General features: G+C 45.4%; 1 protein-coding gene across 2 annotated transcripts in view; it reads right to left on the reverse strand.

The window, feature by feature from the left end:
- The window catches only part of PSIP1 (PC4 and SFRS1 interacting protein 1), a 125,416-nt gene that overhangs the window by 91,543 nt on the left and 17,022 nt on the right, over positions 1-16,851 (reverse strand). For both annotated transcript variants that reach the window (XM_040417172.1, XM_040417171.1), the window contains exon 2: positions 8,775-8,921. In XM_040417172.1, the coding sequence (XP_040273106.1) occupies positions 8,775-8,846 (72 nt within the window). In that variant the 5' untranslated portion in view covers positions 8,847-8,921. The remainder of the gene's footprint in view (positions 1-8,774; positions 8,922-16,851) is intronic.

Consider the following 16,851-nt stretch of genomic DNA (forward strand, 5'->3'; position numbering starts at 1 on the left):
GCATCCGCACTTGCTTGCGGATGCTTGCGATTTTCACGCAGCCCCATTAACTTCTATGGGGCCTGCGTTGCGTGAAAAACGCACAACAAAGAGCATTCTGCGATTTTCACGTATTGCCCAAGTGATGCGTGAAAATCATCGCTCATGTGCACAGCCCCATAGAAGTGAATGGGTCCGGATTCAGTGCGGGTGCAATGAGTTCACCTCACGCATTGCACCTGCGCAGAAATCTCGCCCATGTGAAAGGGGCCTAACGGTGAATAGGACAAGGGTTCCAGCCCCTAAGGGGGCTAATAGTAAGTTAAAAAAACAAACAAAAAAAAACAAAACACTAAGGCTACTTTCACACTTGCGGCAGTGTGATCCGGCAAGCAGTTCCGTCGTCGGAACTGCCTGCCGGATCCGCCGATCTGGATGTGACTATAAGCATTTGTGAGATGCATCCGGATCCGTCTCACAAATGCATTGCAAGAACAAATCCATCTCTCCGCTTGTTATGCGGACAGACGGATCCGTCTTGTATCTTTTTACACATTTTTACTGGTCTGTGCATGCGCAGACAGGAAGGACGGATCCGGCATGTCTTCAGTTTTTTTCGCCGGAGATAAAACCGTAGCATGCTACGGTTTTATCTTTTGCCTGATCAGTCAAAATGACTGAACTGAAGACATCCTGAACGGATTACTCTCCATTCAGAATGCATGGGGATATGCCTGATCAGTTCTTTTGCGGTATAGAGCCCCCGTGACGGAACTCTATGCCGGAAAAGAAAAACGCTAGTGTGAAAGTACCCTAAAATATTAAGTTTAAATCCCCCTTTCCCAATTTTACATATAAAATATATAAACTATAAATAAACATATTACATAGCGCTGCATCCGGAAAGTCCAAACTATAAAATTATTAAAAAATATCTCCTATGCGGTGAGCGCCGTAACAGAAATAAATGAATAAAAACCATGCGATTCGCCATTTTTTTGTCACCTGGTCACCCCAAAAATAGGATAGGACTGTTCTATTATGGGCCAAACGTTTCATAAAATGCGAAATGCATGCGGCTTTTTTTTGTTTTTTTTTGCGTGGTATTGATTATAGCAATACTTTATGGCGACGAAAGCGAATCAAAATTTTGGTATCGAAACAACCCTACGCCGATCTGATTCGGTTTCGATTTGGCGACTAAAAATTTTATTTGGCTCCTAAATTTTTCAGTTCAGGAGCCAATGGCTACTAGCTATTTTTTTTTTTGTCTGGAGCACTGATGTTGGTATATCTGGGTGATTCTAGACCGTCTCTTGAAGCATTGCTGGAGGTGGTCAATGAGTATGGTACCTAACTCAGGTCTGCAGGTCAATAGGGGAAAGTCTGTTTTGTATAAATGTATACAAATGGCCTCACGTATATTAAGTGGACTATGGCATTGTAGCCTAGTAATTATACTATCTTAATGCGATTCCCGCGATGGAGTATGTTATCCACAAGCTTAAGACTTGGGAGGGCTCATCTCTCAAAGTTGCTGGTCATATTAATATTTTTAAATTGATACTTCTGCTATATGTACAGGCCAGCTCCTACAGTACTGCCCAGGGCTCATAAACGAGTAACTATTTTTGAGGCTGAATACCACTCCTGGATTGGGTGGGGATTAGCTCTTCCCAATATGTACAGAGCTGACGTGTACCCCAGTTGTTAGCTTCTAATATGGTGGCTGTTATAACGGTGTGGAATGCATTTGTTGGGGTCTTTGGGAAGAGAGTGGGGTGTGGTCACCTGTCATTCCCTTGTGGAGTCATTCTAAACTTTCAGAGCTACTACACCTTTGATTATAAATTTGGGCCCCAGAGAGGTATTAAATGGAATAGGTCACAGAAAATAGCAACACGATTATGGAGGCTGCCATCTTTCCCGAGCTGTTCTGACAGCATTAGAGATATGCCTTACAGCAGACACAATGATCAGGAGGGGACCTCACTGACTTCTATGGGAGAGAGTCTTCTAGGCATGCTCTGTGACCTGTGCAGAGGTCATTGTACAGGGAGGGAATACATAAGCTCTGACAATCACCTGCTGTGAATGGTGGATCAGTGGTGTGTGTGTGTGTGTGTGTGTGTGTGTGTGTGTGTGTGTATATATATATATATATATATATATATATATATATATATGTATATATATATATATACACACACACACTTATATATATATATATACATATATACACACACTCTATCTGTCATTCTAATCCTGCCTGTGACAAGCAGATAACTGAAAGTGTTTTGTATAAACCAAGGAGTGGCCAGTTATTAGGCTTAGTGGCCAGTGTGAAAACTGCAGGATTTTATGTTTGTTTGTTTTTTAAATGACATGGGAAATTAAATATAAGCACCAACAATTCTTTAGAAATATGTAAAAGCATGAGTTAAACAATAAGTCATTTTCTGATGAGATTCCCTTTAGATTATTTGCAGACTTTAACCCCTTAAGGACTCAGCCCTAGGACCATTTTTTGCAAATCTGACCAGTGTCACTTTAAGTGCTGATATTATCCAGGCCATTCTGAGATTGTTTTTTCGTTACATATTGTACTTCATGACACTGGTAAAATAAAGTCAAGAAAATAAATTTTTATTTATAAAAAAAATACCAAATTTACCAAATTATTTTTTTAAAATTGCAAATTTCCAAGTTTCAATACTTCTATAATACATAGCAATACCTCCAAAAATAGTTATTACTTTACATTCCCCATATGTCTACTTCATGTCTGGATCATTTTGGGAATGATATTTTATTTTTTGGGGATGTTACAAGGCTTAGAAATTTTTCCGAAATTTTCAAAAACCCAATTTTTAGGGACCAGTTCAGGTCTGAAGTCACTTTGAGAGGCTTGCATAATAGAAACCACCCAAAAATGACCCCATTCTATAAACTACACCGCTCAAGGTATTCAAAACTGATTTTACAAACTTTGTTAACCCTTTAGGTGTTCCACAAGAATTAATTGAAAATAGAGATACAATTTCAAAATTTCAAATTTTTGGCAGATTTTTCAGTTACAAAGCAAGGGTTAACAGCCAAACCAAACTCCATATTTATGGCCCCGATTCTGTAGTTTACAAAAACACCTCATATGTGGTCGTAAACCGCTGTACGGACACACGGCAGGGCGCAGAAGGAAAGGAATGCCATACATTTTGGAAGGCAGGTTTTGCTGGACTGTTTTTTTTGACACCATGTCCCATTTGAAGCCCCCCTAGAGTAGAAACTCCAAAAAAGTGACCCCATTTTAGAAACTACGGGATAGGGTGGCAGTAGGGGTGCACCGAAATTCCGGCAGCCGAAAATATCGGCCGAAAATGCACCTAATCCACTTCGGCCGATATTGTTACATATCGGCCGAAAATATGGGGTGTGGGATTTGTCACCCACCATCTGCGGGCGGGCGCCGGGCGGTTTACTTTGTCACTGCATCTTTATTTTACCTTACAATCGTGAGGCTCCAGTAACTAACAACTCTGCAGGCAGAGCGGAGGCCGGCGTAACGTCACTTACTCACGTGACGCGCCTGCTCCGCCTCCTTCATTCATAAAGTGGGCGGAGCAGGTGCGTCACGTGAGTAAGTGACGTTACGCCGCCCTCCGCTCTGCCTGCAGAGTTGTTACTGGAGCGTCACGATTGTAAGGTAAAATAAAGATGCAGTGAGTGATGCTGTGAGCATCAGGGCCGGGGCTGTTATGGGTAGGGGGATCGGTCTATGGCACTGCTATGGGGAGGGGGGATCTGTGCACTGTTATGGGGAAAGGGATCTGTGCACTGTTATGGGGAAAGGGATCTGTGCACTGTTATGCCCATAACAGTGCACATATCCCCTCTCCATAACAGCGCCACCCACAGATCCCCCTCTCCATAACAGCGCCACCCACAGATCCCCCTCTCCATAACAGCGCCACCCACAGATCCCCCTCTCCATAACAGCGCCACCCACAGATCCCCCTCTCCATAACAGCGCCACCCACAGATGAATTTCATTCATGAAAAAGAATTATTAATAAAATCATTAAAAAAAAAGTATTTTAAAAGTATTTGTGCAAAAAGGCAGTTTCGGTTTCGGTTTTCGGTCAAGGGCATCCTGAATTTTCGGTTTCGGTCCAGAATTTTCATTTCGGTGCACCCCTAGGTGGCAGTATTGTTGGTACTAGTTTAGGGTACATATGATTTTTGGTTGCTCTAGATTACACTTTTTGTGAGGCAAGGTAACAAGAAATAGCTGTTTTGGCACCGTTTTTATTTCTTTGTTATTTACAACAATCAACTGACAGGTTAGATCATGTGATATTTTTATAGACCAGGTTGTCACGGACGCTGCGATACCTAATATGTATACTTTTTTTTTTTTTATTTATGTAAGTTTTACACAATGATTTCATTTTTGAAGCAAAAAAAAAATCATGTTTTAGTGTTTCCATAGACAGAGCCATAATTTTTTCAGTTATTTGGCGATTACCTTGGGTAGGGTATGATTTTTGCGGGATGAGGCTTACACAGCTGGGGCTCCGATCAGAAGCTGCCACTGCACCACCAATGAGGGGGAGGGGCGAGGACCCTGTGGCCACTGCCACCAATGATTTTAATACTGGGGGGTTGAGAGGGGCCGGCGCACTGTGCCACCAATGATTTTAATGGGATGGGGGGTTGAGGGGGGGGGGGGGGGGGGGCACACTGCACCACCAATGATAATTACCCCTTAATACAGGAGGCGGGTACTGGCAGATCAGCGGCAGTAAACCCCTCAGGTGCCGCACCTGAGGGGTTAACTGCCGCTGATCGCAGCTTGCCGTCAGGGGCAGGGTGCCGGCAATGCGATTCTGCTGCCGGCACCCGCCTCCTGTATTATGGGTTAAAGTCTTCTTTTCCTGGGTTTAGACTAAGTATTAGGCTACACAGAGCGGCGCCCAGCGATGTCCCAGCACTCACCATTATTCCTGGGCGCCGCTCCGTTCGCCTGCTGTGCCCCATTACTGTCTCCTCTCCTGCTCCACATGCTGATTACTATCGGAGCGATGAGGAGGAGACATCAGCTTCCCTGGTGGGCGTTCCATCTCCCTGGCTGTAGCGATGTCCAATCGCAGCGCAGGAAGAAGGAACGCCCACTAGTGAAGCTGATGTCTCCTCCCCATCGCTCCGATAGTAATCAACATGTCGAGCAGGAGAGGAGACGACAGTAATGGGGCACTGCGGGTGAACGGAGCGGCGCCGAGGAATAATGGTGAGTGCTGGGACATCGCTGGGCGCCGCTCTGTGTAGGAAAAGTACCATCATTGGTGGCACAGTGCGCCCGCCCCTCCTCCGCCCCTCTCTTCTCATTGGTGGCAGCGGAAGCAGCACAGGGGGAGGGAGAGACTGCTTCCTTCTCCCCGTGCTGCTGAGAGAACATGAGCGCGCCGACAGCAGCGCGCTCATGTTCAGAGATACGAGACTGCGCAGAAGTGCAGCCCAGTATCGAAAAAATGGAAATCCTGGTATCGTATCGATACCGGAACAAAAGTTTCGATTGGGTATTTTGAGGTGTGTGTGACTTTTTGATCGCTTGCTATTACACTTTTTGTGATGTAAGTTGACAAAAAATGGTTTATTTAGCACAGTTTTTATTTTTTATGGTGTTCATCTGAGGGGTTAGGTCATGTGATATGTTTATAGAGCCGGTCGATACGGACACGGCGATGCCTAATATGTATACCCTTAGGATACCGGAGGTTTTTTTTTTGGCGTTTTCATTTTTCTTCCCCATTTTCCGTGAGCCATAACCTTTTTTTATATTTCCATTCACATAGCTGTAAAATAGCGTAAAAATAACCACACTATCACCAACCATACCAAAATACTAAATACCAAAATAACCATACTTGGGTCTACTGAGCTGTTTAGGGGCTCATTTTTTGCAGGACAATTCATAGTTTTATTGATACCATTTTGGAGTGTGCATGACTTTTGGATCACATTTGATTTCATTTTTTTGGGTAAGAGGAGCAATAAAAAAAAAATGGCAAATCAGACATTTTGACCCTTTTTTCTGTTACGCCTTTCGCCGTATAGGTTATTTTTTTATTTTATTTTAATATTATGGACGTTTTCAGTCGCAGTGATACCCAGTATTTTTTTTATTAATTATATGGAAGGGGGGGGGGGGGGGGGGGGGGGGGGGGGGGGGGGGGGGGGGGGGGGGGGGGGGGGGGGGGGGATTTAAACTTTTATATTTTTTATATATTAAACTTTTTTTTTTTTTTTTACATCATTTTAAGGCTCAGATGATCCTTTAAATTATGTTTTTGAATTTTTGTTTTTGATCTTTTAGGGATTTTAAAAAAATGACAATTTCTTTGCATTTTGCTCATTTCTTATGTTGGCCTGCCATTTGATGGCCAAAATAAGAATTGCACCATTAATGCTCTGAATTTCTTCGTCGAGATTCGGAGCATTCAGCGCATGTACTGAAGTCCTGATTGGCCGCACGTGGCTTCAGTACTAAACCCAGAAGCGTGAGCTTCCAGGTTTTCGCGCATTCAGGTGCAGTGATCTCACGGAAATTATCCGCAGGTCTCTGCTGTTTGAAACCGCAGATACTTGCCGGCCATGACACCCGCTGCTCGTGCGAGCGGGCATCATGCTTGCACAGTGCCGTACATGTACGGCACTGGTAGCGAAAGGGTTAAAGAATTTTTGGTGATGTCATTTTTTAATTTTCCTTGTCAATATCTATATGTAAATAAAAAACATAAAATCCCGCCATTTTCAAACTGGCCACTAAGCCTAACAATAGGAGTCACTTCATGGTCTGTACAGATCACTTTACTATAATTATCTGCTTATCTGTCATTCTAATTCTGCCTGTAATGATATCACCTCTGTGTATAGAGAAGACAGGATCCACCATTCACAATAGGCAATCAGATCTTATCTATTCATTCCTTATAGAAAGACCTCTGCACAGGTGACCAAACATGCCAAAAAACTCTCCCATAGAAGTGAATGTAGTCCCCTCCTGTCCATTGTGTGTAAGGACTATGTGGCTGCCATTAAGCAATTCTTTATTCTCATTTTTGGCTACAAATCATATTTTCAAATTGTCTTTATTAAAAATATTGAGCCGTTCTGTCACAAAGGGTTAACTGTTTTTGTAACTGTGTGACTGGTACTTTCATTTTCACTTTGTGCTGGTCATCAAATAACCCTAATCTCTAAATTACTAAGATGTCAAACATCAGTAAGATAAGAACTGAGCTATAATGATTGTTTATAATGTCAGAGAGCAGACATAAGGAGTCCATCTGCTCCCTGACTGACGGAAAAGAGAAAATCAACTAATCAGCTCAGAAAAAAAGGATTCTGTATTTTTAATAAAGACCAACTGAAAAAATGTTTAGCTGAAAATGAGTACAATGCAATAATAAAAAGAATGCCCCCAAAAGGTGTACATAGCCTTTAAATGCTTTCTAAAAGCTGTTAAGAACGGCTCAGGCAAGATGGTAGAACCCATAATCATGTTCAGGAAATGGGGGACACTTGCTTTTTTCTTTTTTGCAGTTTTCACTTTTTCCACTGTAACTGGGGCATTCAAATGAGCCTCAGTTACATGGGGAAAACAGCTCCCTGTCGGGGCATGGTACACAGGCTGAGCTGAAAAGAGTCTGCTAAGACCCTGCAGCTCAGCCCTGTATTTTCCTATCACAATTTCCCATTCTGCTCAGCTACTCCTGCTGAATAATATACTAGTTCCCAGAGTTAAAAAAGAACTATATGAAGCACCGTGTTATAGAGAAGGAGAAGTAAAGCCTGTAATTTATATCTTTGGTTCAGGAGGGAGGTGTTACCAGTGACTGACAGCTAATCTTTTTACAAAATATACATAATCAGCTCAGCCTCTCCTGCTGTACAGCACGGTACTAGATTGCATTGCATTCTGTGGTGACAGATCCTCTTTAAGACTTCATGTACAATGTGACCGGCTACCTTTCTAAATGGAAATCTTTAGACTGACTGCTGTTATTCCGGACATTGTTGTTTCACATAACACTGTATAAATCGAGGTGAATATAAGAAACTTTGTAATATATCTTGTCAGAAAAAAATGCCTTCTCTAGTTATCAGCTCCTTTCTTCCTTCCCCAAAGCCTCAGATACCTGTAAGAAGCTGTAGGTCATTTTGTACTTTACTCCTTTTTATATACTCTCTATTCATTTTCAGCATTACATTTTATACTGTGACTAATGTAATAGCATTATTGAAAGGGCTTTCCGAGATTTTATTATTTATTAATGACCTTTACTCTGGATAGGTCATCAGTATCTGATTGGTGGGGGTCTGACACCTGGGACCCCCACCGATCAGCTGTTTTGAGAAGGCACCGGAGCTCCCGTGAGCGCCGATCCTTTCTGGAAGCTTACCAAGCACAGCGCCGTAAATTGTATCATGCCCGTGCTTGGTATTGCAGTTCAGCCCTATTTACTTGAATGGGGCTGAGCTGTTCCTAGACCACGTGATTGATGAACGTGTTGTCACTGGCCTAGGAAAAGCAGAGACAGCTCAAACAGCTGATAGGTGGGTGTCCCACCCCATCTAGATATTGATAAACTATCCTGAGGATAGGTCATCAGTATAAAAAAAATAAATCTTGGAAAACCCCTTTAAATCTAAGTAACAGACATACAGACTTCAATGACAAAGTATAAATATCTTGGCAACAAGTTGATGTAGTTATATCACAGCGTCCAACTCACCCTAGCAGGCCAGTGTGGATATCCCTTCATCTTGGCAAAAATTAAATCTCCAGGCTTGAAATCACGAGTCATGTTATCTTTTAGAGGATAAGTTTAGAGACAGCAGCAGAATATGAAGTAAATAATCTCCAGAAATCCAAAATGTATCTACAAAGAGAAATAAAAAATTATAACTTGTTTTCCCTTTGTCTGTGGATAAAAAACAGGTAAAGGGGTCCTTATGGCTTTCCTTTTATATTTCACTCTGGTATTCATGAAGAACAAGAGGGCTTTCACTAACCACTCTTTAAACTATTTGCACCGCCCCCTGCACTTAGAGCTGCTGCATGTAAGATTATAATGCAAACGACCTGCACGTCAGTGTCCACTTTTGACATGAGAGCGGTTAACTCTTAGGCCTCTTTCACACGGGCGTTGCGGAAAAATGTCCGGGTGCGTTGCGGGAACACCCGCGATTTTTCCGCGCGAGTGCAAAACCTTGTAATGCGTTTTGCACTCGCGTGAGAAAAATCGCGCGTGTTTGGTACCCAAACCCGAACTTCTTCACAGAAGTTCGGGCTTGGGATCGGTGTTCTGTAAATAGTATTATTTTCCCTTATAACATGGTTATAAGGGAAAATAATAGCATTCTGAATACAGAATGCATAGTAAAACAGGGCTGGAGGGGTTAAAAAAAAATAAAAAGTCATTTAACTCACCTTTATCCACTTGCTCGCGTAGCCGGGCATCTCCGTCTGACTCTTTTACTGTCTAGGACCTGTGGAGAGCATTAACTATAGTTTAAGGACCTGGGATGACGTCACTCTGGTCATCACATGGTACGTCACATGATCTTTTACCATGGTGAATCACCATGGTAAAAGATCATGTGACGTACCATGTGATGACCGGAGTGACGTCATCCCAGGTCCTTAAACTATAGTTAATGCTCTCCACAGGTCCTAGACAGTAAAAGAGTCAGACGGAGATGCCCGGCTACGCGAGCAAGTGGATAAAGGTGAGTTAAATGACTTTTTATTTTTTTTTTAACCCCTCCAGCCCTGTTTTACTATGCATTCTGTATTCAGAATGCTATTATTTTCCCTTATAACCATGTTATAAGGGAAAATAATAAGGTTCGGGTCTCAATCCCGATCGTCTCCTAGCAACCGTGCGTGAAAAATCGCACCGCATCCGCACTTGCTTGCGGATGCTTGCGATTTTCACGCAACCCCATTCATTTCTATGGGGCCTGCGTTACGTGAAAAACGCACAAAGAGGAGCATGCTGCGATTTTCACGCAACGCAAAAGTGATGCGTGAAAATCACCGCTCATGTGCACAGCCCCATAGAAATGAATGGGTCAGTATTCAGTGCGGGTGCAATGCGTTCACCTCCCGCATCGCATCCGCGCGGAATACTCGCTCGTGTGAAAGGGGCCTTAGGCCCCTTTCACATGAGCGAGTTTTCCCGCGCGGGTGCAATGCGTGACGTGAACGCATAGCACCCGCACTGAATCCTGACCCATTCATTTCAATGGGTCTGTGTACATGAGCGTTGTTTTTCACGTATCAGTTCTGCGTTGCGTGAAAATCGCAGCATGTTCTATATTCTGCGTTTTTCACGCAGCCCATGCCCCATAGAAGTGAATGGGGCTGCGTGAAAAACGCATTGCATCCGGAAGCAAGTGCGGGTGCGATGCGTTTTTCACTGATGGTTGCTAAGAGATGTTGTTTGTAAACCTTCAGTTTTTATCACGCGCGTGAAAAACGCATCAAAACGCATTGCACCCGCGCGGAAAAAACTGAACAACTGAACGCAATCGCAGGTAAAACTGACTGAACTTGCTTGCAAAATAGTGCGAGTTTCACTGAATGCACCCTGAACGCATTGGGACCTAATCCGTCACGCTCGTGTGAAAGGGGCCTAACAATATTTCACAGAAAAAACCTTAAACCATATAAAGGACTTTATTTTGCAGGACAATATTCAGTTTTAATGGCACCCTTTAATTTACCATGCCTTGTATTGGAAAATTAGGGGGGGGGGGGGGAAAAATTCTAACAAGTTTTTGGGGGTTTTGATATCAACATTCAACTGTGTGCTAAAAATGACATGAAGTCCTTATTCTGCAGCTCAATATGATTACAGTGATACCAAATTTGTTTTGCTTTTATTTTATCACTTTCACAGCGTTCACCACACAGGAAAAAATATTTTAATACTTCAGACATTTTTGGACCTGGTGATACCTGCCAGGGTGGATAAAAATCAATGATTTAAAAAAATATATTAAAAAAATTTAAAAAAAATCTGATTTTTTTATTTTTTTATATAAAATGCTTTTTGAGGAAAATATATTACCATCCAAAGGTTATTCAATCATGAAATAAAGATTCGTTTTTTTAACCGCCTCCGGACCGCTTAACGCAGGATTGCGTTCCGGCGGCTAGGGATCGACCGATTATCAGTTTTACCGATATTATCGGCCGATATTCAGGATTTTGACAGTTATCGGTATCGGCATCTATTTTGCTGATATACCGATAACGTATTGGAAACACAGATCGCGCTGCTATCAGCGCTCTCCGTGTTCCCTCAGCAGCACAGGGGAGAAGGAAGCAGTGTCTCCCTCCCCCTGTGATGCTGCTGCCGTCAATTAGAGAGGAGAGGACAAAAGAAGGGGAGGGGCTGTGGCCACCGCTCCACCAATGAAGATAAGTCTTTCATTGATTCATATACAGGAGGCGGGAGCTGGCTGCAGAATCACATAGCCGGCTCCCGACCTCTATGAGCGGTAGCTGCGATCTGCGGTAGTTAACCCCTCAGGTGCCGCGGATCGCAGCTACCGCTCATGGGAGGTCGGGAGCCGGCTATATGATTCTGCAGCCAGCTCCCGCCTCCTGTATATGAATTGAGAGATTTCTCTTCATTGGTGGCGCAGTGCGCCCCCCCCCCCCAAGACGCCCAGTATTAATCATTGGTGGCGTAGTGCGCCCCCCACCCCCATCCCAGTATTAAAAACATTGGTGGCGCAGTGCGCCCCCCACCCAAGCCCCCCCAGTTTTAATCATTGGTGGCAGTGGCCACAGGATCCCCTCTCCCCTGCTCCTCCGATCGGAGCCCCAGCTGTGTAATCCTGGGGCTCCGATCGGTTACCATGGCAGCGAGGACGCTACTGAAGCCCTGGCTGCCATGTTCAGTTCCATGCTGCTGTGTGCACAAAGCACAGAGTAGCAGGGACAGTGTGAAGTCCTATTCACCCTGATAGAGATCTATCAGGGTGAATAGGACAAGGGTTCTAGTCCCTAAGAGGACTAAAAGTTAGTAAAAAAAAAATAAAATAAAAAATTAAGTATAAATGAAAAAGAAAGATTTACAAAAAAATTTAAAATACACGTTAACAATAAACATTAATTTTCAGCAGATTTATGTAGGAATTTATTTTTTTTCAAAAATGAAAATTACCAGAATATCGGTATAAATTATCAGCTATCGGCCTGAAAGTTCACAAATTATCGGTATCGATAATGCGCAGTGCGGGCCGGCAAAAGTTAAAGGAGGAGTTCGTCACCAGCCTATGATCATCGCTTGCAAGTTGGTGATTTTCAAAAAAATCGAATCACAAGCCATTTAACACATTATATTTATAAATATAATGTGTTAAATGGCTTCTGTGCTCTCTGCTGTTTCCTTTTCGTCGGTTGGTCCCAGCAGAGGAGCAGACATCACTGTGAGTACACCAAACACTATACATTTAGCCCCAGATCACCCCCCCATCACCCCAATTAACCCCTTGATCACCCCTGTCAATCACTAGTGAAAGGGAAAAAAGTGATCAGTGTAAATGGTCACTTTTTTTTCCCACCAGTATTGACCGTTAGGTTTTAGGTTAGTTTAGGCCCCTTTGGTAGGTAGTTAGAGTCTGTTAGCGCCCAGCCCACCGCACCCGCTGATTAGCGTATCGCTAATCAGCATTGGTACTTTTATAGTATCTGTAAGTGATCAGAACTGATCACAGTCAGATCTATAATAGTATTAGTGTCACCTTAGCTCGCCCTCCACCCAAAACGCAGTGTTTGCCCGATCAGGCCTGATCGGTCGCCCACACGTGCGTTCACCCACGCCCGCCCCAGTGACAAAAATATATATATTTTTTATCACTGCACAATCACTTCACAAGCGCTGCGGCGATAAAAAAAAAAAAAATCAGTTTTGATATTTATTATCAATCGCAGCGGCTTCCTGTACTTAGCCTGTCTTACAAATGGGAGGCTAGCGTTCTTTTTTTCTTAGGTAGTCTCAGGGAATACCCCCTAAATTTAGTTGACCAAATGGCAAGTAAGGGGTATTCTTCTGAAGAGGCCTACAGGCTTCTGACCCAGTCGGATGAGGAATGGGAACCCTCATCTGACGAATCCAGCGGGTCAGAATACGAACCTGTAGAAAGCAGTGGCAGTTAAGGTTGAGGTCCCTGATACCACCAGGTGTACCCCGCCCCATGTTGCTAGACCACAGGTTGCGCAGGATCCGCTTCAAGGGCAGCAGAGTGGGCCTGGCGCTGTTGGATTACGTGGTGAGGAATACACCAGCAGCGCAGCCCATCCTGGACCTAGTACCAGCACTGCCGTAGAACATGGTGAAGTGGCGAGCACCAGAAGGGCAGTTGAAGCTGGTACGGTGACACCTGCATTAGTTCCCCCGTCGCAGCCACCGCACAGACAGGCCCGTAGAGCGCCTAGAGTCCCTGAGGTGCTGGCAAACACTGATTGGCAGCCCCCAACTTCAGCCGCACCAGTAGTTCCCCCTTTCACCGCCCAGTCTGGAGTTCGGGTTGAGACAGCTCAGATCGGATCGGCACTGGGGTTTTTTGAGCTGTTCTTGACTTCGGAGCTCTTGGACTTAGTCGTGGCAGAAACAAAATCGGTATGCCACTCAATTTATAGCCGCCAACCCGGGAAGCTTTTATGCCAGGGCTTGACAAATTTCCTTGGAATCTAGGAGACAGCTAAAAAAATTAGGAGCCAGGCAGAGCCGCGTCATAAAATCTATATTGCGATATAATTTTAAGCATGTGCGATATATATCGCAATATATTGTTTTCTATATCTGGGAGGGGGGGGGTGTTTAAACTTTTTTTTTTTTTACTTTTTATTTAATAACTATTAGCCTCCTTAAGGGCTAGAGCCCTTGTCCTATTCACCCTAATAGAGCTCTATTAGGGTGAATAGGACTTTACACTCTCCCTGCTGACCATGGCAGCCAGCCTATTATGTGCCCCCCCAGCCTCTTATCAGCCCCCCCCCCTCTCCCTCTTATCAGCCCCCCCCCCTCTCCCTCTTATCAGCCCCCCCCCCTCTCCCTCTTATCAGCCCCCCCCCTCTCCCTCTTATCAGCCCCCCCCCCTCTCCCTCTTATCAGCCCCCCCCCCTCTCCCTCTTATCAGCCCCCCCCCCCCCCCCTCTTATCAGCCCCCCCCCCCTCTCCCTCTTATCAGCCCCCCCCCTCTCCCTCTTATCAGCCCCCCCCCCTCTCCCTCTTATCAGCCCCCCCCCTCTCCCTCTTATCAGCCCCCCCCCTCTCCCTCTTATCAGCCCCCCCCTCTCCCTCTTATCAGCCCCCCCCCCCTCTCCCTCTTATCAGCCCCCCCCCTCTCCCTCTTATCAGCCCCCCCCCCTCTCCCTCTTATCAGCCCCCCCCCCCCCTCTCCCTCTTATCAGCCCCCTCTGGTAACAAACCCACCCCCCCCCCCCCCAATCATTGGTGGCAGTGGGCAGTTCCGATCGGAGTCCCAGCAGTGTAATGCTGGGGCTCCGATCGGTTACCATGGCAGCCAGGACGCTACTGAAGTCCTGGCTGCGATGGTATGTTAGTAAGCAGCATTATACTCACGTGCGCCGTGATTGCCGGGAGCTCCTTCTTCTCATAGGTCTGTGCGGCGCATTGCTAATGCTATAAGCATTAGCAATGAGCCGCACAGAAAGAAGAAGGAGCGCCCGGCAGCCACGGCGCACGTGAGTATAATGCTGCTCACTAACATACCATCGCAGCCAGGACTTCAGTAGCGTGACTCCTGGCTGACATGGTAACCGATCGGAGCCCCAGCATTACACTGCTGGGACTCCGATCGGAACTGCCGACTGCCACCAATGCAGAAAAACATTCCCGGCACCCGACCTCTGACAGGACGCTGTGATCAGCGCGATTAACCCCTCCACTGAGGGGTTAATCGCGCGGATCACAGCGTGCAGTCATAGGAGCCGGGATATGGCCGGCACATTGGTATTCAGGCATTCATTGGTGGCGCAGTGGCCACAGTCCCTCCCCTCCTCCTCCTCTGTTCTCATTGGTGGTCAGCGGCAGCCACGCACAGTGGGGAGGGAGGGACTCCTCTCCTTCTCCACTGTGCCGGCTCAGGAAACCATGGTGCGCGCCGAGAGCGCATCTTTAAAAAACGGGCTGACAAATACCCAAGCGCCAGGACCAAATTCCTGGTCGCAATGGAGACCTGGCGCCTGGGATTTATCGAGCCCTGTTTTATGCCCAGTCTTTCCGGTGGAAACCCGTCCAAGTTTCCGAATTTAAAACTTTTCTGGGCCTTTTCCTCAACATAGGCCTGACAAAAAAGCATGAATTGCGGTCATATTGGTCCACGAACCCAATTCATCACATGCCCATGTTCTCTGCTGCCATGTCCAGGACACGATTTGAGACCATCCTGCGTTTCCTGCACTTTAGTGACAACAGCACCTCTCGCCCCAGAGGCCACCCAGCTTTTGACCAGCTCTACAAAATTCGGCCCCTCATAGACCACTTTAACACCAAATTTGCAGATTTGTATACCCCTGAGCAAAACATCTGCATAGACGAGTCCCTGATACATTTTACCGGGCGCCTTGGCTTCAAACAATACATCCCAAGCAAGCGCGTCCCGGTATGGGGTCAAATTGTATAAGCTCTGTGAAAGGGCCACAGGCTATACGCACAAATTTCGAGTCTATGAGGGTAAAGATCAGACCCTGGATCCGGTCGGTTACCCTGACTACCTGGTGTGCAGTGGGAAGACAGTCTGGGAGACTTGGTGTCACCCTTATTTGGCAAGGGGTACCATCTTTATGTGGACAATTTCTACACAAGTGTGCCCCTCTTCAGGCATTTGTTTCTAGAACAGATTGGCTGCTGTGGCACCGCGCGACCTAGTCGCCGGGGCTTCCCCCAACGGCTCGTTACAACCCGTCTTGCAAGGGGGGAGAGGGCTGCCTTGTGTAATGAAGAACTGCTCGCGGTGAAATGGTGAGACAAGCGTGACGTTTACATGCTCTCCTCCATTCACGCAGACAAGACAATCCAAATTGAACGAGCAACCAGTGTCATTGAAAAGCCCCTCTCGGTCCACGACTATAATTTGCTCATGGGAGGGGTGGACTTCAATGACCAGATGTTGGCTCCTTATTTAGTGTCCCGCCGCACCAGACGCTGTTATAAGAAGGTGTCTGTATATTTAATTCAATTGGCTATGTACAATAGTTTTGTTCTCTACAGTAAGGCTGGGAGAACAGGATCCTTCCTCAAATTTCAGGAAGAGATCGAGAACCTCCTGTATCCAGGAGGTTCCATGGCCCCATCCACCAGTGTAGTGAGCCGTCTACACGAGCGACATTTCCCCAATGTTGTTGCTGGTACTTCAACCCAAGCGCCACCCTGAAAAAGATGTTGTGTCTGTAGCAGGAGTGGAATAAGGCGTGACACCCGCTATTTCTGTCCTGACTGCCCTGACCACCCTGCCCTATGCTTAGGGGAGTGTTTCCGGAAGTACCACACACAGGTACACTTAGCATAGGGATTGCGTTACACAGGACAGGCACACAGGGCTGTTAGGGCCCTTTCACACAGAGCTGCTGCAAACCTCTCCTTTCACCTGGGACAAAGTGCATAATGTACTTCGCCACATCTCTGGGCGATTTGCGCTTTGCACATTGTCCCATGGGGAAGGAGAGGTTTGTCCTATAAAAGGTAAAAAAAAAAAAAAAAAAAAAAAATATCACATCACAGGTAAGCAAAAAAGTTAATGTTCCAAAAGCTCAATAAAGTTTATAAA

This window comes from Bufo bufo, chromosome 2, assembly GCF_905171765.1.
Source record: "Bufo bufo chromosome 2, aBufBuf1.1, whole genome shotgun sequence".
NCBI lineage: Eukaryota > Metazoa > Chordata > Amphibia > Anura > Bufonidae > Bufo > Bufo bufo.